Here is a 19,100-nt window from a genome sequence, read left to right on the forward strand (position 1 = left end):
TGTGGACCCGGCCTCGCCATCCCCGCCCCCGGCCTGGTTTTGCCCCGCCCCGTTCAGACATGCCCCGCCCATGATGCAGATACTGCCCATGTTTGACTCCGCCCCTGCCTGGCCCCGCCCCTGTCTAGCCTGTCGCCACACCCACCGCCCCAACTTCTGTCCCAGGTCCGCCTCTGCTCCTGAATCTGGCTCCTCCCCGGTTTCGCACCACACCTGTTATAATTGGCAACTGGTAATGCCAGTCGGCTCCAGGCTCCACCCTACCTTCGGCGCCTCACGCATGCGCTACGGGCTGGCGCCCGTTCCGGAGCCAGCGAGGGAGTGCTCGTCCCGCCCCTCAGCCGCACGATTTCAGCCAATCAGCAGCGCCCGTCTTGGTCTCCAGGGGCGCGGAGCGCTGCGGGGCCTGCGGCCAGTGCCCGCCTTTCATACAGGAATCCTGGGAGCTCGGGCGCCACGCCTCCATCCGGGCTCCTTCCCTTTAAGGGAAGTAAATCCGGCTGGCGGGCGCGGCCTGGGCGGGGTCTGCGGCGTGTCCCTCCGCGGGCGTGTCCCTCTGCGGGCGCGGCCCGACGCTCGGCGAGGCGGGAGACGGCTCCGGAAGGCCAGGTGGGTCCTCGGAGGGCCGAGGCGGGCGGCGGGACTTCATCCTCAGGATGACAGTGTTCAGCGGCGGGACCCAGAGGGCCTGGGGACCTGGGTCTACCAAAAGGGGGAGAAAGGGAGCGTCATGGACCACAAGCATGTCTAATATTTGAGGTCCCAGATAGCCCAGGCTAGCCTCCAGCTGCCTGATCGGATCCTCCATCCTATATCCCGATGACTCATTTGTTTGAAACTACCAGGTTTTTGATAAGAATTCATTGAAGGTCTGGGCTCTTGCTCCGGAGTGAAGCATCTGCCTTGTGTGTGTAGAAAGCCCTGGGTTCTATCTCCACTTCTGCTCTCTCAGCACTCCCTGGCCTCCCCTAAAAAAGGGTCAAAGGTTGGATAGGGAAGACTCAAAAACAGATCACAGAAAGTAAACTTAGGCCACAGTTTCTTTTCTCTTTTCCGTCTTTCCTTCCTTCCTTCCTTTCCTTTTTTATTTAGCCCAGGCTGTCCTGGAACTCAGAGAGATCAGCCTCCTGAACGCTGAGATTAAAGGCGTGCCCCAATACCTTTGCTTTTCTCTTCCCTCTTCCCTCCACCTCTTCCCTAGGCTCCATAGAATAAGGTGTACGGTCACAGCAGAGGTTGGCGCAGTGTTAAGGCAGGGCAAAGGTCTTTGCTTACTCCAGAGCCTACGTGTATCCTCGTAACTTTCGTTTCTGATTTGCTACCATTATGCAGAGTTGGGAGCTCAAGGATGAGCGGGTGGGAGTGTCAGGAGACACGGGGACAGTGTGTTCCCTACACAGGACTGTAAGGACTTTCGGGTCAGCCATGCTTCCTTCAGCATGGAGGAAGCAGTTACTAGCTCTGGAAGCGATGGGGCTTCGGAGAGATGTTAGCTGGACGCAGCGGGATGCAGACGAGACCACAGACTTATCCATTGACAAAGGCAGGAGCAGATAACCTGGAACACAGCTCCGAGAACTTCCGGAAACCAGGTTCTAACCGCCCCGTCCCTGACATGTTATTAGAACTCGGTGAACGGCGGAGCTGACGAGGCTGAGAATTCCACCCCTGGGGCTTCTTGGTGTCCGTCGGTTCTCCATTCACTCCAGAGCCATTTAAGTTCAAGGACAACCTGGGACACAGTGAAATCTCACCTCAAAAAGAGCAAAAGGGGGCTCAGCGGTTAAGAGCACTGACTGCTCTTCCAGAGGTCCTGAGTTCAATTCCCAGCAACCACATGGTGCCTCACGACCATCTGTAATGGGATCCGATGCCCTCTTCTGGTGTTTCTGAAGACAGGGACAGTGTACTCATATAAAATAAATAAATCTTTTTAAAGTGAGAGAGAGAGGGAAGGAGAAGGAGAGAGAGAGAGCCCCCCCCCCCCCCAAAAGGGGTGGGGGGTGGTCAGGGTGGAACCCAGCCCCTAGAATCCCCCAGTGAGGGAGCTGGGGGCGTGGCCAGGATGGAGCCCCTGCCTAGAATCCCCCAGGGAGGGCCCAGCATCAGAAAGTTAATTTAGGAGTGTGTGGGCCTGGATTCCCCCTCAGTATGGGGGAAAAAAGATAAGCACTCCCCCAAAGTAGAATTAATTTCCAATGTTAGGGTGGAGTGAAAGTGATAGAAATGTATGTTCGAATTGAATTTTGTCTGTCTGCGACCAGAGACGTGGACTGAGCAGAGCCCCCCTCCCCGGCCTTCGTGTCCCCCTGAGACCAGGACGACACTGTAGGGCAGCGCAGTGTGCGGCCGGCAGGTGGGCGTTCTTCAGGTTCAATGGATGGCGTGCCTTCGACGTAGGATGGACGTAGTCTTTAGTGTGTGTGCGCGCGTGTGTGTGTGTGTGTGTGTGTGTGTGTGTGCGCGTGTGTGTGTGCGCGCGTGTGTGTGTGTGTGCGCGCGTGTGTGTGCGCGTGTGTGCGCGCCACGTGCCTACAGGAGCCTCACAGTCGAAGAGGGCGTCGGGTTCCCCGCAGCTTAGGAGTCCCATGCAATTGTGAGCTGCCTGTGAGCGCAGGGATCTGAAGTCCAGACCTCTGCTGGGCCGCCCGCGCTGCCGGCGCGGTTCAGCTTCTGCACGGGGCTGGCTCCAGCCTCTCTGTAGTTTATGTTGACACACAATCAGTCGTGCTGTGTCTGCACCCAAGCTGGCTTGTCATTCCCTCGGTAGCCCAGGACAGTGTCAAGTTCTCCTGTTTCAGCCTGTCAAGAACGAGAACTGCAGGGATGTGTATAGACAGTTATAATGGGTTTATTGGGGCAGAAGTGCATCATAAATTAGCGAAAATCTGAATGTTGTACGTTTCATCTCTTTTTTGAGTCTACCAGAAAATTTACAGCTGTGTTTGACGCTCATGGAGTTCTAGAGGCTTTCATGGCGTCCACTCCCATCAGGCGGGGTAGGGGCTGAGCAAGCCCTCTCTGTGTGGCTCTATAGAGCTGCAACTTGCATGGGGCTGGAGCTTGCTGTGTAGACCAGGCAGGCCTCAAGCTCATAGAGATGTGTCTGCCTCCACCTCCAGGCACTGGAACTAAAAGCGTGCACCACCACTGCCTGGCTTCTTTTTATCTTTCTTTGTTTTTTTGGTTTCTCACCACTGCCCAGCTATCGATGTTTTCATCATCGGCGTTATTACTACTACGTTTCCTTAGCGTGCGTGTGCGCGTGCATGACAGTAAGCTTACCCGGAGAGTGGAGGACATCTTGGGAGGAGCCAGCGGTCCTTCCATCCTGAGGTCCTTGGGACCCCTGACCCTTGTGTTTTCTCTCTATGTGCCTGTGTGGTGAGTCTGAGACCGTGCCATGTAAACACAGGTGTGAGTGCTCGCCTGCATGTGTGTGTTTGGCTGGCGCAGAGGCCATCAGATCCTCAGGGGACTGTGGTTCCAGAGGCTGTGACATGCCATATAGGGGTGAGAACTGACCCTGAACCCCATCCTGGCGGCAGTGCTCTGTGTTCACGCACTGTTCTCTCCACCCCCAGCATGAGCTGTTTCTTACGTGTGATGCAGGAGAGTCACTGTTTTGGTTAGCGGTGTTTGTCCTTTTTGGTGCTGGGGGGAGAACAGAGGGCCACCAAGGAAGCAGTCGCCATAGGCTGCTTTCTGGCTTCCCTGTGTGCCCATGACCCCAAGGCCAGCACTCCACTGCAGGTGGCAAGGGGGAGCCATCACCCCTGCACCCACAACACCTTGTGGCAGTGGAGGGCAGGCCAGCTCTCCAGAGCTCACGAGCCTATGGGTAGCTTTCCCAACGGCCACAAGGGTGAGGTGGGGCATCGTCTCTGTGCCTCAAGGCAGGCAGGCTAAGCTCTCCTACACTCAGGCACTTGGGGCTGGCTCACCCACGCCTCTTCCACCAGGGCCAGCTCCACGGTGCTGCCTGCTCAGGCCCCACACTACCAAAGCTTTACCAAGTACTGCCTCTGGTGAGAGATGCACGGCCCCAGGACTGCACAGCCCCAGGACATCCACATGGTCCCCGGTGGGAATATAAGCCACACACATTGACTCCAACCCCTGCCACTGTATAGCCACAGACTCAGATGTGGCCCTCGGGCTGGGACCTCAGTGTGGCCCCTACAGCACTTCTCTACCGCAGTCTCTAGGTTATTGTCTGTCCACGGCGCTTGGCTGCTCCACTTCTATCTCCGCATCTGACCACCATACACTGGTGCATTGTGGGGGCTCCCACTGCAGGTGGGCCACGCTGAGGGCGGGCCCTGGGTGACACCCTTCATCTGTGTTTCAGCAAGTGGGTGCCTATGGCTTCAGTGCCATGCTCTGGAGGGCAGGTCTGTGGGTGGCATGGTAGTCTGCAGGTCTTCCTTCCTCCTTTTGCACTTCGCGGCCTGGATCTGATTTGGTTTGCTTTTCATGAGTCCTAGGCATCAAGCTAGGACGAACAAAGGAGTCCAGTCAGCTCTGCCCTTGGCTGACATACAAACACCACCATCAACGTGTTGTCTCTTTGCCCGTTGCCAGGGGGCTTATTTTTTTTATTTAAAGATTGTATTTTATGTCCCAGCATGGTGGCACATACCTTTAATTCCAAATCGTGAGGCAGATCTCTCAGAGCTCGAGGCCAGCCTGGTCTACAGAGTGAGTTCTAAGACAGCCAGAGCTACACAGAGAAACCCTGTCTCAAAAAAAAAAAAAAAAGAAAAAGAAAGAAAGAAAGAAAGAAAGAAAGAAAGAAAGAAACCTAAAATTATTTACTACTTGGTACATGTTTGTGTGATGTGTGTGTTCTGCTTGCTCATGTGTAGATGACAGGACGTCTGTCTCACTGAGAGTTCCCACAGATTGGATCAGGTCTGCGGCCTCGGCACATGCGCCTGTGCCTGGGTCTCTATAGTTGGGTTAGTTTCTAAGACATAGCCTCACTGCCAGCCGGCAGTCTTTCCTTTTTAAAGAGACATTCTTGTTGTGGGGTCCAAGTTGGCTCAGAGCTCTCAGGCCAAGCCACACTCCTGCCTCAGGCTCCTGCACACTCCTGCACACTACACCCAGGCTCCTGCACACTCCTGCACACTACACCCAGGTGTGATAAAGTTCACTGTGATGGAACCAGCGCCTCTTGCTGAAGTATGTGACGGCATGGACTCATCCTGTGACCCAGGCTTACCTTGAGCAAACAAGCCTGGGTCAGCTTCCTGAGCGCCGCCATGGCAGGAGTTTTCACTTTGCAGCAAGGCTGAGTGAGTGTGAGGTGTGCTGGCTCTGTCACAGAGGTGACCTCTTCATGACCTGAGTCTGCAGCTGTCCTTAGGGCACACTCTGGGTATCAGACACTGCCTTCCTTGTGGGCTCACTGGGAGAAGGGCCTGGTGTCCGCAGTCCTGCCCTAGGCCTCCCAGCAGGGGGTCATCTGAGGCTCACGGAGTGTGAGCCTCTCTCCTTCCTTCCTTCCGTGACGCAATGCTGAGGGGTTTGACTTTAAAGAAGTTCACCTGAATCCATCTATTCATTTATTTTGTATGGAGGAAGTTAAAGAAGGGGAAGGGAAGAGTCGAGTCTCCGCCTCCTCCTCCATGTCGATTCCTGGGGTACCCTGTTTCTCAGGCAGTGGCAAGTGCCTTCACCAAGGACCCACCTCATGGGCTCTTCCCTCTAACCCTCCCCTTCCATGTTGAAACCCACAAGACCCTGTTATTCATCTCGGAAAGCTTGCGAACTTCCACTTCAAAAGCCAGGCATGGTGGGGCAAGTCTATCAGCCTAGGGCTTGAGGGAGGGGCAGGAAGATCGTCAGGCTACATGAGACGCTGGCTAAAAACTAAAGCAGAACAGAGTGCCAGTTCAGACCCTCGGCACGTGACCGTGCTTTCCAGCAGGTCGGGTGGCCCGGCTCACATGGGAACTCCCTGCAGGACACCCATACTCGGAAAAGTCCCTGTGGGTCATCTCCGCAGCCAGTGCCCATGGAAACACTCGGGCCTGGCTGGGCCGTGGAAATCCCCTCCACTCGGAAAGCATGCTTTCACAGAGGGAAGTTCCCAGGAGTCCCCTGGAACAGACCTGGCTTTCTCAGAATGCCCTGCTTCAGCCGTCTTAACCAGAAAGGCAAGAACTGTTAGAGCAGGGGGATTCTGTGCAGTTCAGTTGAGTCCCACAGAGGACATGTTTCCCGTTTCTGAGGACCATTCTATGGCAGAGTCCTCCCTCTCCTTTTCCTTTCCTGGGTGGGACTGGCATGCAGAACCCTTGAACACATGCCCGACAAGCACCACCCTGACCACGCCCCCAGCGCCTCACCCTAGGGGGATTCTAGGCAGGGCTCCACCCCTTTGGGTTTTTTTCTTCTTTCTGTATTTAGATCAGAAAACCGGAATGTATGCCATTGTAAACAAGTCCAAGTAAACTCTAGGGAAGCTATCAAGTTTTGTTCTAACCTGGGCTACACTTTGAGACCTCATCTCCAAAACAAAAAGAGGAGAATTGATCCTGGTTTCTTCATCTGCAAAATAGATCTGTGCCTACTGCCCTGTAGAAAATGGTCATTGTCAGAGAGGTCACCCTTGAGGGCCCCAGGATGTGGTCCCACTCCAATAACGGTTCAGAAACAGTGTCAGCAGTAACCAGAATCGCAACAGAGGTGCGAGGCCTCACTTCTGCTTTGTTGTCTCTTTGTTGGGGGCTGGTTGTGGACATGGAGAGTCAAGCGCTGTCCCAAGATACTCCCAATGACCCTTTCTAAGTTGAGGTGGCCTTGAGGCTGCACTTTGTTCAGGTTTTGAGCTGCCCTGCCACAGAGCAAGCACATGGAACCAGCTCAGGCCTTGTCCCCAAGGCAACGGTCGGATGTGGAAACCTCCGGAAGGAAGTGGGTGACCCTGGGCTCCTGAGCCCTGCAACCTTGTCTGGGAGGGGTCAAACCTGTGTAACTTAGAGCTCCGTTTTCTTGCTTTGTTTTCAGAGGGGAGGAAGAGGAGCCTGTGGGTGCTGGGCTAGAAGAGCAGTCTCAGCTTACCTCGAATCCTTCCAGAAGGTTCTAAGTGTCTGTCAGTGGGACAGCCCAGAGAAGAGGACCCTGAGGTGCTGGCATCCAGTTCTGAGCAGCTGTTGGAAGTCCACTAAGAGGACCTGAGAGGAGGCGCCTAGACGGTGGGTGACCACAGGTTTTTGGGGAGGGGGGGGGTGACAGGCTACGCCAGCCTTTGTCTCTGTGTTGGAGAATGTTTGTTTCTGACAAAGGGCAGATGATTTTATTGGGACTCTATCCATCCCCATAGTTTGTAGAAAGTGTTTGCACCAGCGGTGGTGGCGCACACCTTTAATCCTAGCACTCAAGAGGCAGAGGCAGGCAGATCCCTGAGTTTAAGGCCAGCCTGGTCCCAGAGTAAGTTCCAGGACAGAGAAACCCTGTCTCAAGAAAGACAAGAAAACCCTCCTGCTTCCTAAGAGGACATAGGCGTGTGAGGGGCTTCAGAGCACCTTCTGCTTCCATGTCTACAAGCCTTGGTGGGAGTGCAGGACACCATTGGAGAATGGAGCCCACAGCGGGCTGGCATGGGAGGTTGACAGCTGTCAGCCAGTGGAACAGAGGCTGAAGCAGGAGGTGGAGTTTTAGGCCAAATCTGAGACAATGTCTCAAATAAAACCTAAGGACCAGACAAATGAGAGAAAATTCCAGAACCTTGTTGGTCCAGGCCCCTGGAGGCTTCTTCACCCCTTTGGGGGTGACACCCAGCTGAGAGGGTTGTTCCTTCCTATAGTCTCTTGAGGCTAGCCCCAAAGCTGCAAGGTTCAGAGGACTCTTCACACCTCCCTGTGGTGGCCCCGGCTCCTGCTTGACACAGCTTGGTGACAGCATTGGAGGGAATCCCCAGAATTGTCCCCAGGAAAGCCCTGAGGCATGGACAGCCGTCAGTAGAAGTCCTGCCTCAGCAGCAGCCACCGCTCTGGTAAAATGAGGCTTGTCAGTGATGGGGGCTGTGCACAGCACGGTCAAAAGGAGCAGTCGTAGTGAAGAAGTGTGGGTCTTGCTCTGCCCTGACCGCTGTGCTGCCCAGCCCTGGAAGACCAAGGGCACCAAGGCTCTGTGTATGGAACTGGGGAGGCAAGATGACCAGGGTAAAAGGCCAACCTGGGCTACTCAAGGCTCTGTCTCAGAAAGATAAAAGGAAGAACTGGTGGCTTGTCTGCCTGTCTAAGGGGTTGAAGTAGAAAGACACAGAAGTGAGGGGAGACCTGGCCCTGGGTGCATGTGTCAGGAGGTTCCTTGAGGTGTCTGACACCTCAGCCCATACAGTGGGTGTTACTGTCCAGCCTCTGCTCCTCCTGCACTGCTGCCAAACTAGCCAACTGTCAGTTCGCACCTGCAGGGTCCTTAGGGCAGAAGATTGCTGCTATGCCACCTCCCCAGGGGACCCTGGGTCATGGTGAGGGCTGGCTCGCTGTCTAGAGCTGGGTAATACCCAGTGTGCAGTGCAGAGGAGACCATGGACACCCTGCACGCCTGCGTGAAGCGCCTGACCCAGTGGCCACTGTGGCCTGAGCATAGTCTGGGGCTCAGGAGAACTGTCTGGAATGAAGGTTATGTTTCCTCAGAAGGCTGTGAAGTACTGGTCAGGTGTGAAATGGCGGTGGGGTGTGGTGGACATGCTGTAGGGAAGTTGGGCCACCTGGTATCGACAGCCTCTTGGCCTGTGGGCTCCTGCCTCCAGGTACCCTACCTTGACTGGTATCCACGGTGACCCCATGTGAGCTCACTGTCAACCTCCGCTTGTTTTTATTGATTTTGACACAGTTTCACTCTGTAGACCAGGCTGGCTCTGAGTTCACAGAGATCCACTGGCTTCTACCTCAGTGTGCTGTGATCACGGGTTGTGCACATAGGAAGCTCTTGTTTTGTTTTTGTGACAGGATCTCATGTAGCCAGGGCTGGCCTGGAAGTAGGGATGTAGCCGAGAATGACCCTGAATCCTAGTTATCCCAACATCCGGACCTGAGCCACACTTGCTTTATATAAACCATCTTATTTCCTAGATTTTTTTTTCCACAGTGATACTGCCTCTAAAGTCAGATTTGGAATGTGGGGCTGACCCAGCATGAGCCCCAGGGAAGCAATCTCTGCTTCTTGTCTCCAGAGTGCGAGTGAGCAAGTGAGCTGGCCGGCGCTCTGTTGCGGTTCTCACGACTTCCTGATCGCTGTGCCCGCGGCCCACTCGCAGGTCTAAGGCACGGCGCGCAGCATTACGTTCCGGCTAAGTTGTACAGGCACTACCTCCAATTCTAGAGCGTTCCATCACCCTGTGAACTACGATGTCCTTCCATACATCGTTCCACAAATGGAGGTTGACAACTATACTATCCGACCGTAAGCCCGTGGATACCAGCCCTCACGTCGCCATATTTCCCGTCACGAAGTTCCATGCCGTGTCCCTTTTTATCTGGTCCCACCACACTTAGCTGTCTGTCTGTTGGACTCTTCCTCCTGTGCGAGTCTTAGTTGTAGCCCATATGTAGATACCCAGACTCTGTGTCTCTCTCTTGGCCATCCGTTGTCCTGTGGGCTAAAGCTGGGCTCTGTAGTCAGGACCAGCATAGCTCTGGGTGGAGGTGTGACTTCAGTTCTGTCTACTCTCCCTGAGAGGCCCTGCAGGCACAACATGGTGGCCACAAACTATGTAAGACAAAAGCAGAAGTGCTGAGGTTGATGAGAGTGTAGTGAGCGTTAAGTGCGACCTGGAGGCCAGAGGGTAGGACACTTAAGGACATCCTCTGCTACATAGTGACTTGGAGGCCATCCTGGGCTATGTGAAACCTTGTGTGTAAGACACACAAGTTACTATCCTGAGTGAGGTGGGGCTGCCTATGCTGGGAGGGGCTAGCCCACACCACATGCCCCTCCCCATCCCAACTTCCCCTTCTGTCTGCTCTGTCTCTCTGCTTTCCCAAGCACCCTTGTTTCATCTCATGGCTACACCGCAAGGTCCAACTCTAGTTGCCCTTCCCATATGGCCTGGTCCATCTCAGGGAGCAGTGGTGCAGCGGGTCCTCCCTGGCAGAGGGCGAGGCACGCTGACTCAGGGAGCACGGTGCAGCGGGTCCTCCCTGGCAGAGGGCGAGGCACGCTGACTTGGCTGAAGTCTAGGTTCTGTCCCGAACTCTCAGAAGAAAAGACTCGATCATTGAATGAATGGCTGCCCGTCTAATCCTGGGCAACCTCACGTCAGGACTCATCTTCCAGTCTGTACAGAACCTCTGTTCACATGAATCACATCCTGAGGTGCTGGGGACCTGGGCATTTCCCGAAGCAGGCAGCACCACCTGTTTTTGTCACTCCATGTGCTCCCCCATGTTTCCTGAAGCAGCTGTCAGAGCAGTCCCTGGTTTGTGTCAGGACTCTGGAGAACACAGCCACCTGAGGGCCATCATTTTGTTGGATGTGACCAAGTGGCTCCTAGGAACCTGCCTCTTCTGGTGAAGCCGTTTCCTGCCAGAAGTCTGCAAGCATTGTGTTTGTTTCTAGAACAGCTCAGAAAAGTCCCTATGCTTACACAGGTCCCAAGTCCTTACCCTGCAGCCCAGTCTCATCTGGAATTTGGGGCAATCCTTCTGCCTCAGTCTCCTGGGATTATAACCCCAGTGTGTGTTATGCCTAGCCTCCTGGCTATTTGTATATTGAGACTAGTTGTTCCTGTGTGGCCCAGACTGGAGTAAAATTGTGATCCTCCTGCCTCAGCCTACTGATGCTGAGATGGCAGCCCAGCACTAACGCCGTCCTTTCCGGTTTCAGGCCTCTGGGGACCTGCAGCACAGGCCACCGTCGTCATCTCTGCTGCCTGTTCTGAGAGTCAGGTGCCACTAAGATGTCAAACCCATTCCTGAAGCAAGTGTTCAACAAGGACAAGACTTTCAGGCCCAAACGCAAGTTCGAGCCCGGCACGCAGCGCTTCGAGCTACACAAGCGTGCGCAGGCGTCTCTGAATGCAGGGCTGGACCTGCGGCTGGCGGTGCAGCTGCCGCCGGGTGAGGAGCTCAACGACTGGGTGGCCGTGCATGTGGTGGACTTCTTCAACCGCGTCAACCTCATCTACGGCACCATCAGCGAAGGCTGCACTGAGCAGTCGTGCCCAGTCATGTCCGGGGGCCCCAAGTACGAGTACCGCTGGCAGGATGAGCAGCGCTTCCGGAAGCCCACGGCGCTGTCCGCGCCCCGCTACATGGACCTGCTTATGGACTGGATCGAGGTGCAGATCAACAACGAGGGCCTCTTCCCCACTAATGTTGGTGAGTCAGGGACACACCCCTGCCTACTCACACCAGGAGGGGCTCAGCCGCCCCAGGACCCCATGTCTGCTGAGCACACACTGAGCACAAAGGGCCAGATGGGCTCCTCTGTCTTCTTGGTGTGTGTATGTGTGTGTTATTTTATATGTATGTGAATCTGTGTGTGTAGCACACAGCATGCTAGGCTCTGTGCTCAGAGCTGGTAACAGCATTCCCAGCCTCCTGCCTGACACCCTCCTGCCTCCCTCCAAGCACCCTGCGGAGACACTGACCCCTGGATAACCCCACTGAAGGTCCTCCCCTTGAGGCCACCTATGGACTCCGTTCTGTCACTGGAGAGGACATGCTCTGGATTTTGGGGACCAGGGTATAGTGCTCTTTCTAGCTCAGTGCTTTAGCCTTCCTAAGGCTGCAGTCTTTCCTCCAGTTGCCCGTGTGTGCTGGCCTCAGCCATTGGGCTCTTCTGTGGAGACTTCATAACTGTCGTGTTCTGCTGTTATGAATCAGAACATGGGTGGGATATCTGACATGTGGCCCCCAAAGGGGTCCAGAGCCACAGGTTAAGAACCACTGTCCTAGAAGCTTAGCCTGCCCACCTACTCTTTCTATAGCTCTGGGCCTGGGGACATCCAGTGACACTGGCTGCCTTGGCTGTCCTTGTGGACACATAAAGTCATATATTCACTGCTGTGTGGTTGGTGTCCTCAGGACTATATAGAACCCCAGGAGGGGGGGCAGTAACAGAGTGGCAGCTGCCGGGCCTGGGAGACTTCCTGGTGCTCTGGAAAGGGCAGGTGCTCAGAATGAGCTGGGGCCCTCATCCCAGAGAGGAAGGCTCCCCAGGCAAAAACTAGGCGCGGTCCATGAAAGCTGATACTTGGATTGGCAGGCAACTGGCTCCCAGACATTGGCTGTGTGACCCTCGAGCATGTCCCGTGAGCTCTCTGACCCTCACCCGTTCTCACCCGTTCTCTGTGGCTCACTGTGGAGCTCATCTCAGGCTAGGCTACCTGGGCTGAGGTGGGGGCAGCAGTTTCAGGCCGACTGGCCCTGACAGGTTTCCTCCCTGGTCCCTCTGCCCACCTCCAGGTACGCCATTTCCCAAGACCTTCCTGCAGGCAGTGCGCAAGATCCTGTCGCGGCTGTTCCGTGTGTTCGTGCACGTGTACATACACCACTTTGACCGCATAGCGCAGATGGGCTCTGAGGCGCACGTGAACACCTGCTACAAGCACTTCTACTACTTCGTCACGGAGTTCGGCCTCATTGACCCCAAAGAGTTGGAGCCCCTGGTGAGCTGGGGTCAGGGCACCATTCTCCTGCTGGGTGGGATCCAGGCCACCACTACTCTGCTGGACTTTGTTCTGGGCCAGCAGCCAGAGGGCGTTCTTAGCATTGGGTCACACAGGTGAGGAGACAGGATGTCCTGACTCTAGCTGAGGCCTTCCCTGTGTGAGAAGGCACAGGGCCTGGTGCCCACAGGGTCTCTGCTCCCCGTGCTAGTGAGGCACACGTACTAATGGCAGGCATCTCCCGCACAGCCTGTCCTGCGTGCCCTCTCTCCTCATGTTCTAGCTCACTAGACCAGAGAGGGTGCCAGGTTGGTCATCCCATCCCATGTGGCTCACAGTGGGTTCAGAACAGACCATGATTGGGGCACTGGCCTGCAGCTCCCTGAGCACCTCTGAATTTCCAGACAGCAGCACCCAGGACAGGTGGCCCGTGCTCCAGCTCCTAGAGAACAAGGGCATAATGATCCATCCATCCATTCATTCATTCATTCATTGATTTTTTTCTGATTTTATCCTTTTCCATTCTGTAACCTAGACTGGCCTATGATTCACCACATAGTCCACACTAGAACCTGAGGTGATCCTCCCTCCCGCCTCAGCCTCCCACATGCTTGGATCATAGGTCTGTACCATCGTGCCTGGCCACAGTCTGCTTTAAAATGGTTGTCTTTTTTTTTTTTTCTTATAAAAAGACTTATCTGTTTGTTTATTTGTTTTGTAAGGCCAGGGTATCTCTGTGTAGTCCTGGCTGTCCTGGAACTCACTCTATAGACCAGGCTGGCCTTGAACTCAGAAATCCACCTGCCTCTGCCTCCCAAGTGCTGGGACTAAAGGCGTGCGCCACCACCGCCCGGCTCATTTTGATTTTCTATGTAAGGTGTTCCCTGCATGTCTGTCTGCACACTTGTGTACAGTGTCACTGTGGCCAGGAGGGGGCGTGAGATCCTCAGAAACAGCAGACTCTGAGCCTCTGTGTGGGTTTTGGCCACAGAAGCCTGGCCTGCTGCAGAGCAGCCATGCTCAGGCCGAGCCGTGTCTCCAACCTCCTGCCTTTTCTTTTTAACTTTGAATTGTATTACATTTTTGTTTTTCTGTGTTGTGTATTTCTGTTTGTGAACATGGCTGATGTGGCATGCACCTGAAGGTCACAGGACAACTTGCAAGTCAGTTCTTCTATCCTGTGGAAACTGGGGCTCAAACCCAGGTAGTCAGGTTTGGCTGCAAGCACCTTTATTCCCTGAGCCATCTTGTCAGCCCTACAGCCTGCTTTTGTAGTTGTTTTAAGACAGAATCTCATGAAGCCTAGGCTGGCCTTGAACTCGTGATCCTCCTGCCCCTACCTCCTGAGCTATAACATGACAGACGTCACCAGTGTTCCTGGCTCCCACAGATAGAAGCTTGCGCTCTTCCCTCTGCTGGCCTTTCTATTAAGTAGCACTGAGCTGTGGCCCAGGACCAGGCGTCAGATGGACTTAACCACAGCACGTCCCCCCAGTCAGCGGCACAGGCTCTGACCGTCACAGGGAGCTGCCTCACCCCTGCCCACTGTTAGTGTCCGCCATGTCTTGGGTTGTGCAAGGCCTTTGCTCGATCTCTTTTCCCCTGTGTGAGCCCCATGGGCCTTCTGTTTTCTGACACCTGCCTGGTCTCCACAGAAGGAGATGACATCACGGATGTGTCACTGAGGGCCTCTCCAGGCCACCGAGACTTGCGGAGACAGCCTGTGTCTCAGGAGCATCACACCCTCATCCCGATGTCTGAGGAACAGCAAGACCATGGCTTCTGCCCTCTCGTGGTGACTGTGAGCCCTCTGACTCAAACCCGGCCCCTTGCCGCCATCCAGGGGCTGGACTTGAATTCTGGACACTGTGCTTTCAGCCACTGGGTTTACACTGGGTTTGTACTGTGGCCTCTGACAAGAGGTAGGATCTGGAGCCATTGCTAACCCAATGTCCCTTCTCCAGGGCTCTTTACCCTTACCTGTGCCAACCTGGAAGGGAGGTGCCACCAGGTCTCTGTTTACAGCCGCATGGCATGTGGGTGACCACACAGGCAGCCAGCGTACCTCCAAAGATGCACTAATGTGCCATGGCTTCCCTTGCCCAGCACCCCAGGGCGAGACTCCCATTATCGGGTGTAGGTCTGGAAGGGTACATGCACTGCAAGCCTGTGATCCCAGAACTCTCCAGGCAGCTGCAAAGATGACTGCAACAACTTGAGACCCCCTGACCTCCACAATGAGGGTCAGGCCAGTCAGGGTCCCATAACAAGATTGTCTTAAAAAAAAATGTAAAGCAGCAGGTGGGTTGGCACACGCCTTTAATCCCAGGGCTCAGGAGGCAGAGGCAGGTGGATGTCTGGGATTGAGACCAGCCTGGTCTACAGAGCAAGTCTAGGACAGCCAGGGCTACATAGAGAGATCCTGTCTCAAAAAAACAAAACAAAACAAAGTCTGCACAGTGGAGAAGTATTTGTTACATGATCATGAGTACACATGTGACCCCCACACCTGTGGAGGAGCCCTGGAGAGCCAGACATAGGGTGCCCAGGGACGGAGTGAGAATCAGGCAGCCATGGTCCACCCTGGCAGGCAGCTGCTGTAACACACACACAGACTGGCTCTATTGTGAGGGCGGCTAGTTCCATTTCCTTTCTCTGTTTTACATTGTTGGTTTTGTTTTTAAAACAGGGTTTTGAAACTGGTCTGGAACTCACAGAGATCCTCCTGCCTCTGCATCCCAAGTGCTCAGTTAAAGATGTAAGACACCAAGCCCAGTCCATTCAGAAATATTTTTGGTTTTGGTTTTGGTTTTGGTTTGATACAGGCTCTTACTATGTACCCCTGGCTGTCGTGGAACTTATTCTGTAGACCAGGCTGGCTTTGAACTCACAGATCCACTTGCCTCTGTCTCCCAAGTGCCAGCCAACAGCACATCTGGAGATTTTTGAGATTACTTTTAACCAGTTTCTAGTGTCCGCCCTCCGGAGAACAGTTCATCCTGGAATCCAGCAATGAATTCATTTCTGGCTTCTACCCTGGGATCTGCAGTTCCTGGAAGGTGGTGGTAACAGGGACCTTTCTTTCTTCAGTGGCAGCCTATTGTGTAGCAAAACTTAGTGTGTTGTGAGGCCCCTATGGACCACAGGACCAAACTCCAGCAGGCCCTCTCTGCCGTGCCATGAAGGGTGTAGCAAGATGTGACTGTCCCCAGCTCCAGCTTTTGAGCCTCTTGGCCCTTCTCTGAGACCCCTGCACTGTAAAGACCCGGAGGAACTCTGGTTATTTTTCCAGAGGCTGCCACTGAACTGAATGTGTGCAGTTAACACATTATCACACCAATGCCTGAGTCCAGAGCCTAAGAGACACCCCTGGGTCCTTCCAGAAGTCACTGCACCTAATACCCTGTCCTGGAAACACCCAGGGCCCGCCCTCAAGGCTTAACTGAATGTATCTCTCACCCGCAAGACTTGGCGGATCTGCCTGCCTCCCTCCCACCTCCATGCCAGCTAATAATAAAGTCCTCCATAACGCGGGCTGCTCCTTGTTTCTGGCCAACTCCCACCCTGAACAATGGTCTGGTGACAAGCTTTGATAACAGCCTGTCCGACCACAAAGGGCCCAAATACTACAAGATAACAGGAAAGAAACTATAGACGTAGACTCGGTGTAGAACTGGCAATTCTTTCTCTTGAGATGGGGTTTTCCTGTTGTCGCATGTGTTGTGGAGATCAAAGGACAACTCTCCTCCTTTTACCTCTGACCACGCCCCCAGCCTCCTCATTGGTGGGGGGATTCAAGGTGGGGCTCCACCCCTGAGCCAAGCTCCCAGCCACTCTCTTGGGAATTTGGGGGGTTGGGGGGGAGCTCACTCCTGACCAGTCCCCCAACCCCTCTGTTTTAAATGAAGAGCATACAGTTTTGACAACCGTGTCAGTCTCTCTCCATGTTTGTATTATGGTTGTAGAGCTAACATACGAGCAACTTTGTTTAGAGTAATCTCCTGCGTAGCCCCTCCGGGTGGTGTGACACAAGCCTCACTGACTAATAGTTCCTGCCGATCTGCCTGCTTCGGCCTCCCAGGGTGTAGGGTTACAAGCTTGCCCTGTGCCACGCTGGAGCAGCTGTTGAAGGCATCTCTGGCTCCGTGGGCTGAGGCAGCGCCCACAGGTGTCCCGTGCAGTGCTGCTTCTCGTCCATAGAGGGCGATGCCGGCTAAGGGAGGAGAGGGCCGCAGATGCCAGGCTTGGTCCGTCCTCGGCTTCTCTGGCCTTGGGATTAGTAGCCAGAGCAGAGGGAAAAAAACTTTTTTTTTTTTTTTTTAGTGTCAGACAAGTTAAGGAGAAGTGTGATGCACAAGAGACACTAGTGCCCCAGGTATGGGACAGAGATGACCTGTGCCCATCCTTGAGAGACACTGCTGCTTTCGCCGGCGCGGGCAGTGATCTACTTCAACTAAGTAATACAACAGGCACTGCCTTTCCCAAGATCCAAGGTTTTGTAGGTCTTCGTTTGAAGGTACGCCTGTGTTCAATCAATGAGGTGACAATGACCTGTGCCAGAAGGCCCAGGTGCAACCCTGGGCAAAGGGACATGACCATCCTATTCCCTCACCTCCTCAGTGGACATGGCACCCTGAGTCTGGATTTGCCTCCGCTGGGCATTTCCTGTCATGGAGTCCTACACTGAGTCCTTTTCTGTCTGGTCTTGTCACTGAGCAGCCTGGGTTCAATGTCCCTCCACACTTCTTTTCTGGACTGATACCCAGGCTGCAGAAAGGGCACCTGGCCTGGCTTTTACTGGCTGGAGCTGGCCTTGGCACACAGTGTATGTCCAGTGTTTTAGGTGGCCCCTCTGATGACCCAAAGGTCACCTGGGGTACATGCCGATGTTCCCAGATGTTCATGTGACCACTGCTTTGTTCACCCTGGGTTACTTACAGGGACACTGTCCCAAACATGTCTCAGGAGAAGGCAAGGCCATTGGAGCACCAACTTACAGCCTTCCCTAGCATCCAGTTGCCTGAGGACACAGAGTCAGGCAGGCTCTGTCACCTCCATGCCCCTCCACCCAACCTCCACACAGTGTCCTTTGGGTTCTTGGCAACGTCTCTGTGTGGTCAGGCACTGATGCCTGCTGTAGTCTTGGTCTCAGTATGTGACAGGCCTGTGGCCCAGCCACAACTCAGGCATCTGACCCAGATCACCAGTTATCCTGCCGTGCTCAGCTCTCTGCATCTCCTGACTCACAGCCCGTGCCCAAGGCTAGCCATGTCACTGTCATCCCAGATGAGACTAAGGGCTTGTCAGTGAATGTTGTTGGTTTGTCCTGTTGCCTAGACACACCGAGATGCTGTCTACAGTGGCCACTTGCTAGAGCAGTTTCAGTAGACAAAGACTCTGTCCCATGGGGCCTCTAACAAGACAGACTGGTGCCATCTACCATCCTGTCACTGGTCACCCTTAGGTTAGGACGGAGGGAGTGTGCAGCTGTCCCACCATCCAGCTCCAGCATGCCGTCTGCGTACACTGGAACTCTGCTGGCCTGACACTGACCCTACCCTTCCCCAGCACCCACCCACTTCTTGTCTTGAGGGCTCTACGGACTCCAGGGACCTCCCAGAGCCAACCATGTGCTGAGTGTCCTGTGTCTTGCTCATGCTCCCTGAGAATCGTGTTCTGGAAGGCCCCTTCATAGCAGAGTGGTGTCAACTGACCTTACCATACATTTCTAAAAGTGTAAAGATTTACTTATTACACTGGACTTGGTGGCACGTGTCTTTAATTCCAGCACTCAGGAGGCAGAGGCAGGAGAATCTCTGTGAGTTCGGGGCCAGCTTGGTCCACGGAGTGAGTTCCAGGACAGCCAGGGCTACACGGAGAAACTCTGTCTTGAAAACATTTTAGCCGGGCGGTGGTTGCGCACGCCTTTAATCCCAGCACTTAGGAGGCAGAGGCAGGTGGATTTCTGAGTTCGAGGCCAGCCTGGTCTACAGAATGAGTTCCAGGACAGCTAGGACTACACAGAGAAACCCTGTCTCAAAAAACAAAACAAACAAACAAAAAAAACATTTAAAACATCAGGTATGAGTTGTGTGCCTGTGTGTGTGTCTATGCAACACATGTGCCTGAAGTGCTAAAAAGGCAGGAGACACCATTGGATCCGCTGGAGCTAACGTTACAGGAGCTGTGAGCTGCCGTATGCTTCTGGTGTTATGGAGGACCCACCAGAGAAGAAGACTCAGACAGGTTTCATGGCCCAGTGACAGCACTGTAGTCTCTGTGTGTGTAGACCCCAGTATAGCCTGGAGCCTAAGCACAAAACCACATCCTGAGGTGATATACCTCAGTTAGCAGGAACAGTTAGTCAGACAACAAAAGCTAAAAAACAGGTTAGTACTTTTAGAAGCTTTCCCCTAACTATAGACTCTGTGCTTTAGTTTTGTCAGGTGGTGTGGTCTATGTGCTGACTTTA

The 19,100-nt window shown here is 54.2% G+C and overlaps 1 protein-coding gene across 2 annotated transcripts; it reads left to right on the forward strand.

Annotated features, from left to right (window-relative positions):
• The first annotated feature begins 556 nt into the window (after positions 1-556).
• On the forward strand, positions 557-16,554 carry Mob3a (MOB kinase activator 3A). Of its 2 annotated transcripts, XM_028771652.1 has the most exons (5): positions 557-609; positions 7,018-7,205; positions 10,843-11,336; positions 12,426-12,628; positions 14,284-16,554. In XM_028771652.1, exons 3-5 carry the CDS (start codon positions 10,916-10,918, stop codon positions 14,311-14,313), a joined length of 654 nt encoding a protein of 217 aa, XP_028627485.1. In that variant the 5' UTR covers positions 557-609; positions 7,018-7,205; positions 10,843-10,915; the 3' UTR covers positions 14,314-16,554. The 2 variants fall into 2 exon arrangements, with proteins under 2 accessions (XP_028627485.1, XP_028627486.1); XM_028771653.1 differs by lacking the exons at positions 557-609; positions 7,018-7,205 and having other exon boundaries at positions 10,754-11,336.
• Positions 16,555-19,100: the final 2,546 nt, after the last annotated feature.

Source organism: Grammomys surdaster, unplaced genomic scaffold (assembly GCF_004785775.1).
Source record: "Grammomys surdaster isolate TR1022 unplaced genomic scaffold, NIH_TR_1.0 209, whole genome shotgun sequence".
Taxonomy (NCBI): domain Eukaryota; kingdom Metazoa; phylum Chordata; class Mammalia; order Rodentia; family Muridae; genus Grammomys; species Grammomys surdaster.

What these genes read in the sequence shown, in the direction of transcription:
- Mob3a (XM_028771652.1), top strand. Translation starts at nt 10,916, where the DNA reads ATGTCAAACCCATTCCTGAAGCAAGTGTTCAACAAGGACAAGACTTTC. An exon ending in CCTCTTCCCCACTAATGTTG is followed by an intron (nt 11,337 to 12,425) that starts GTGAGTCAGGGA and finishes GCCCACCTCCAG; the next exon opens with GTACGCCATTTCCCAAGACC. An exon ending in CCAAAGAGTTGGAGCCCCTG is followed by an intron (nt 12,629 to 14,283) that starts GTGAGCTGGGGT and finishes TGGTCTCCACAG; the next exon opens with AAGGAGATGACATCACGGAT.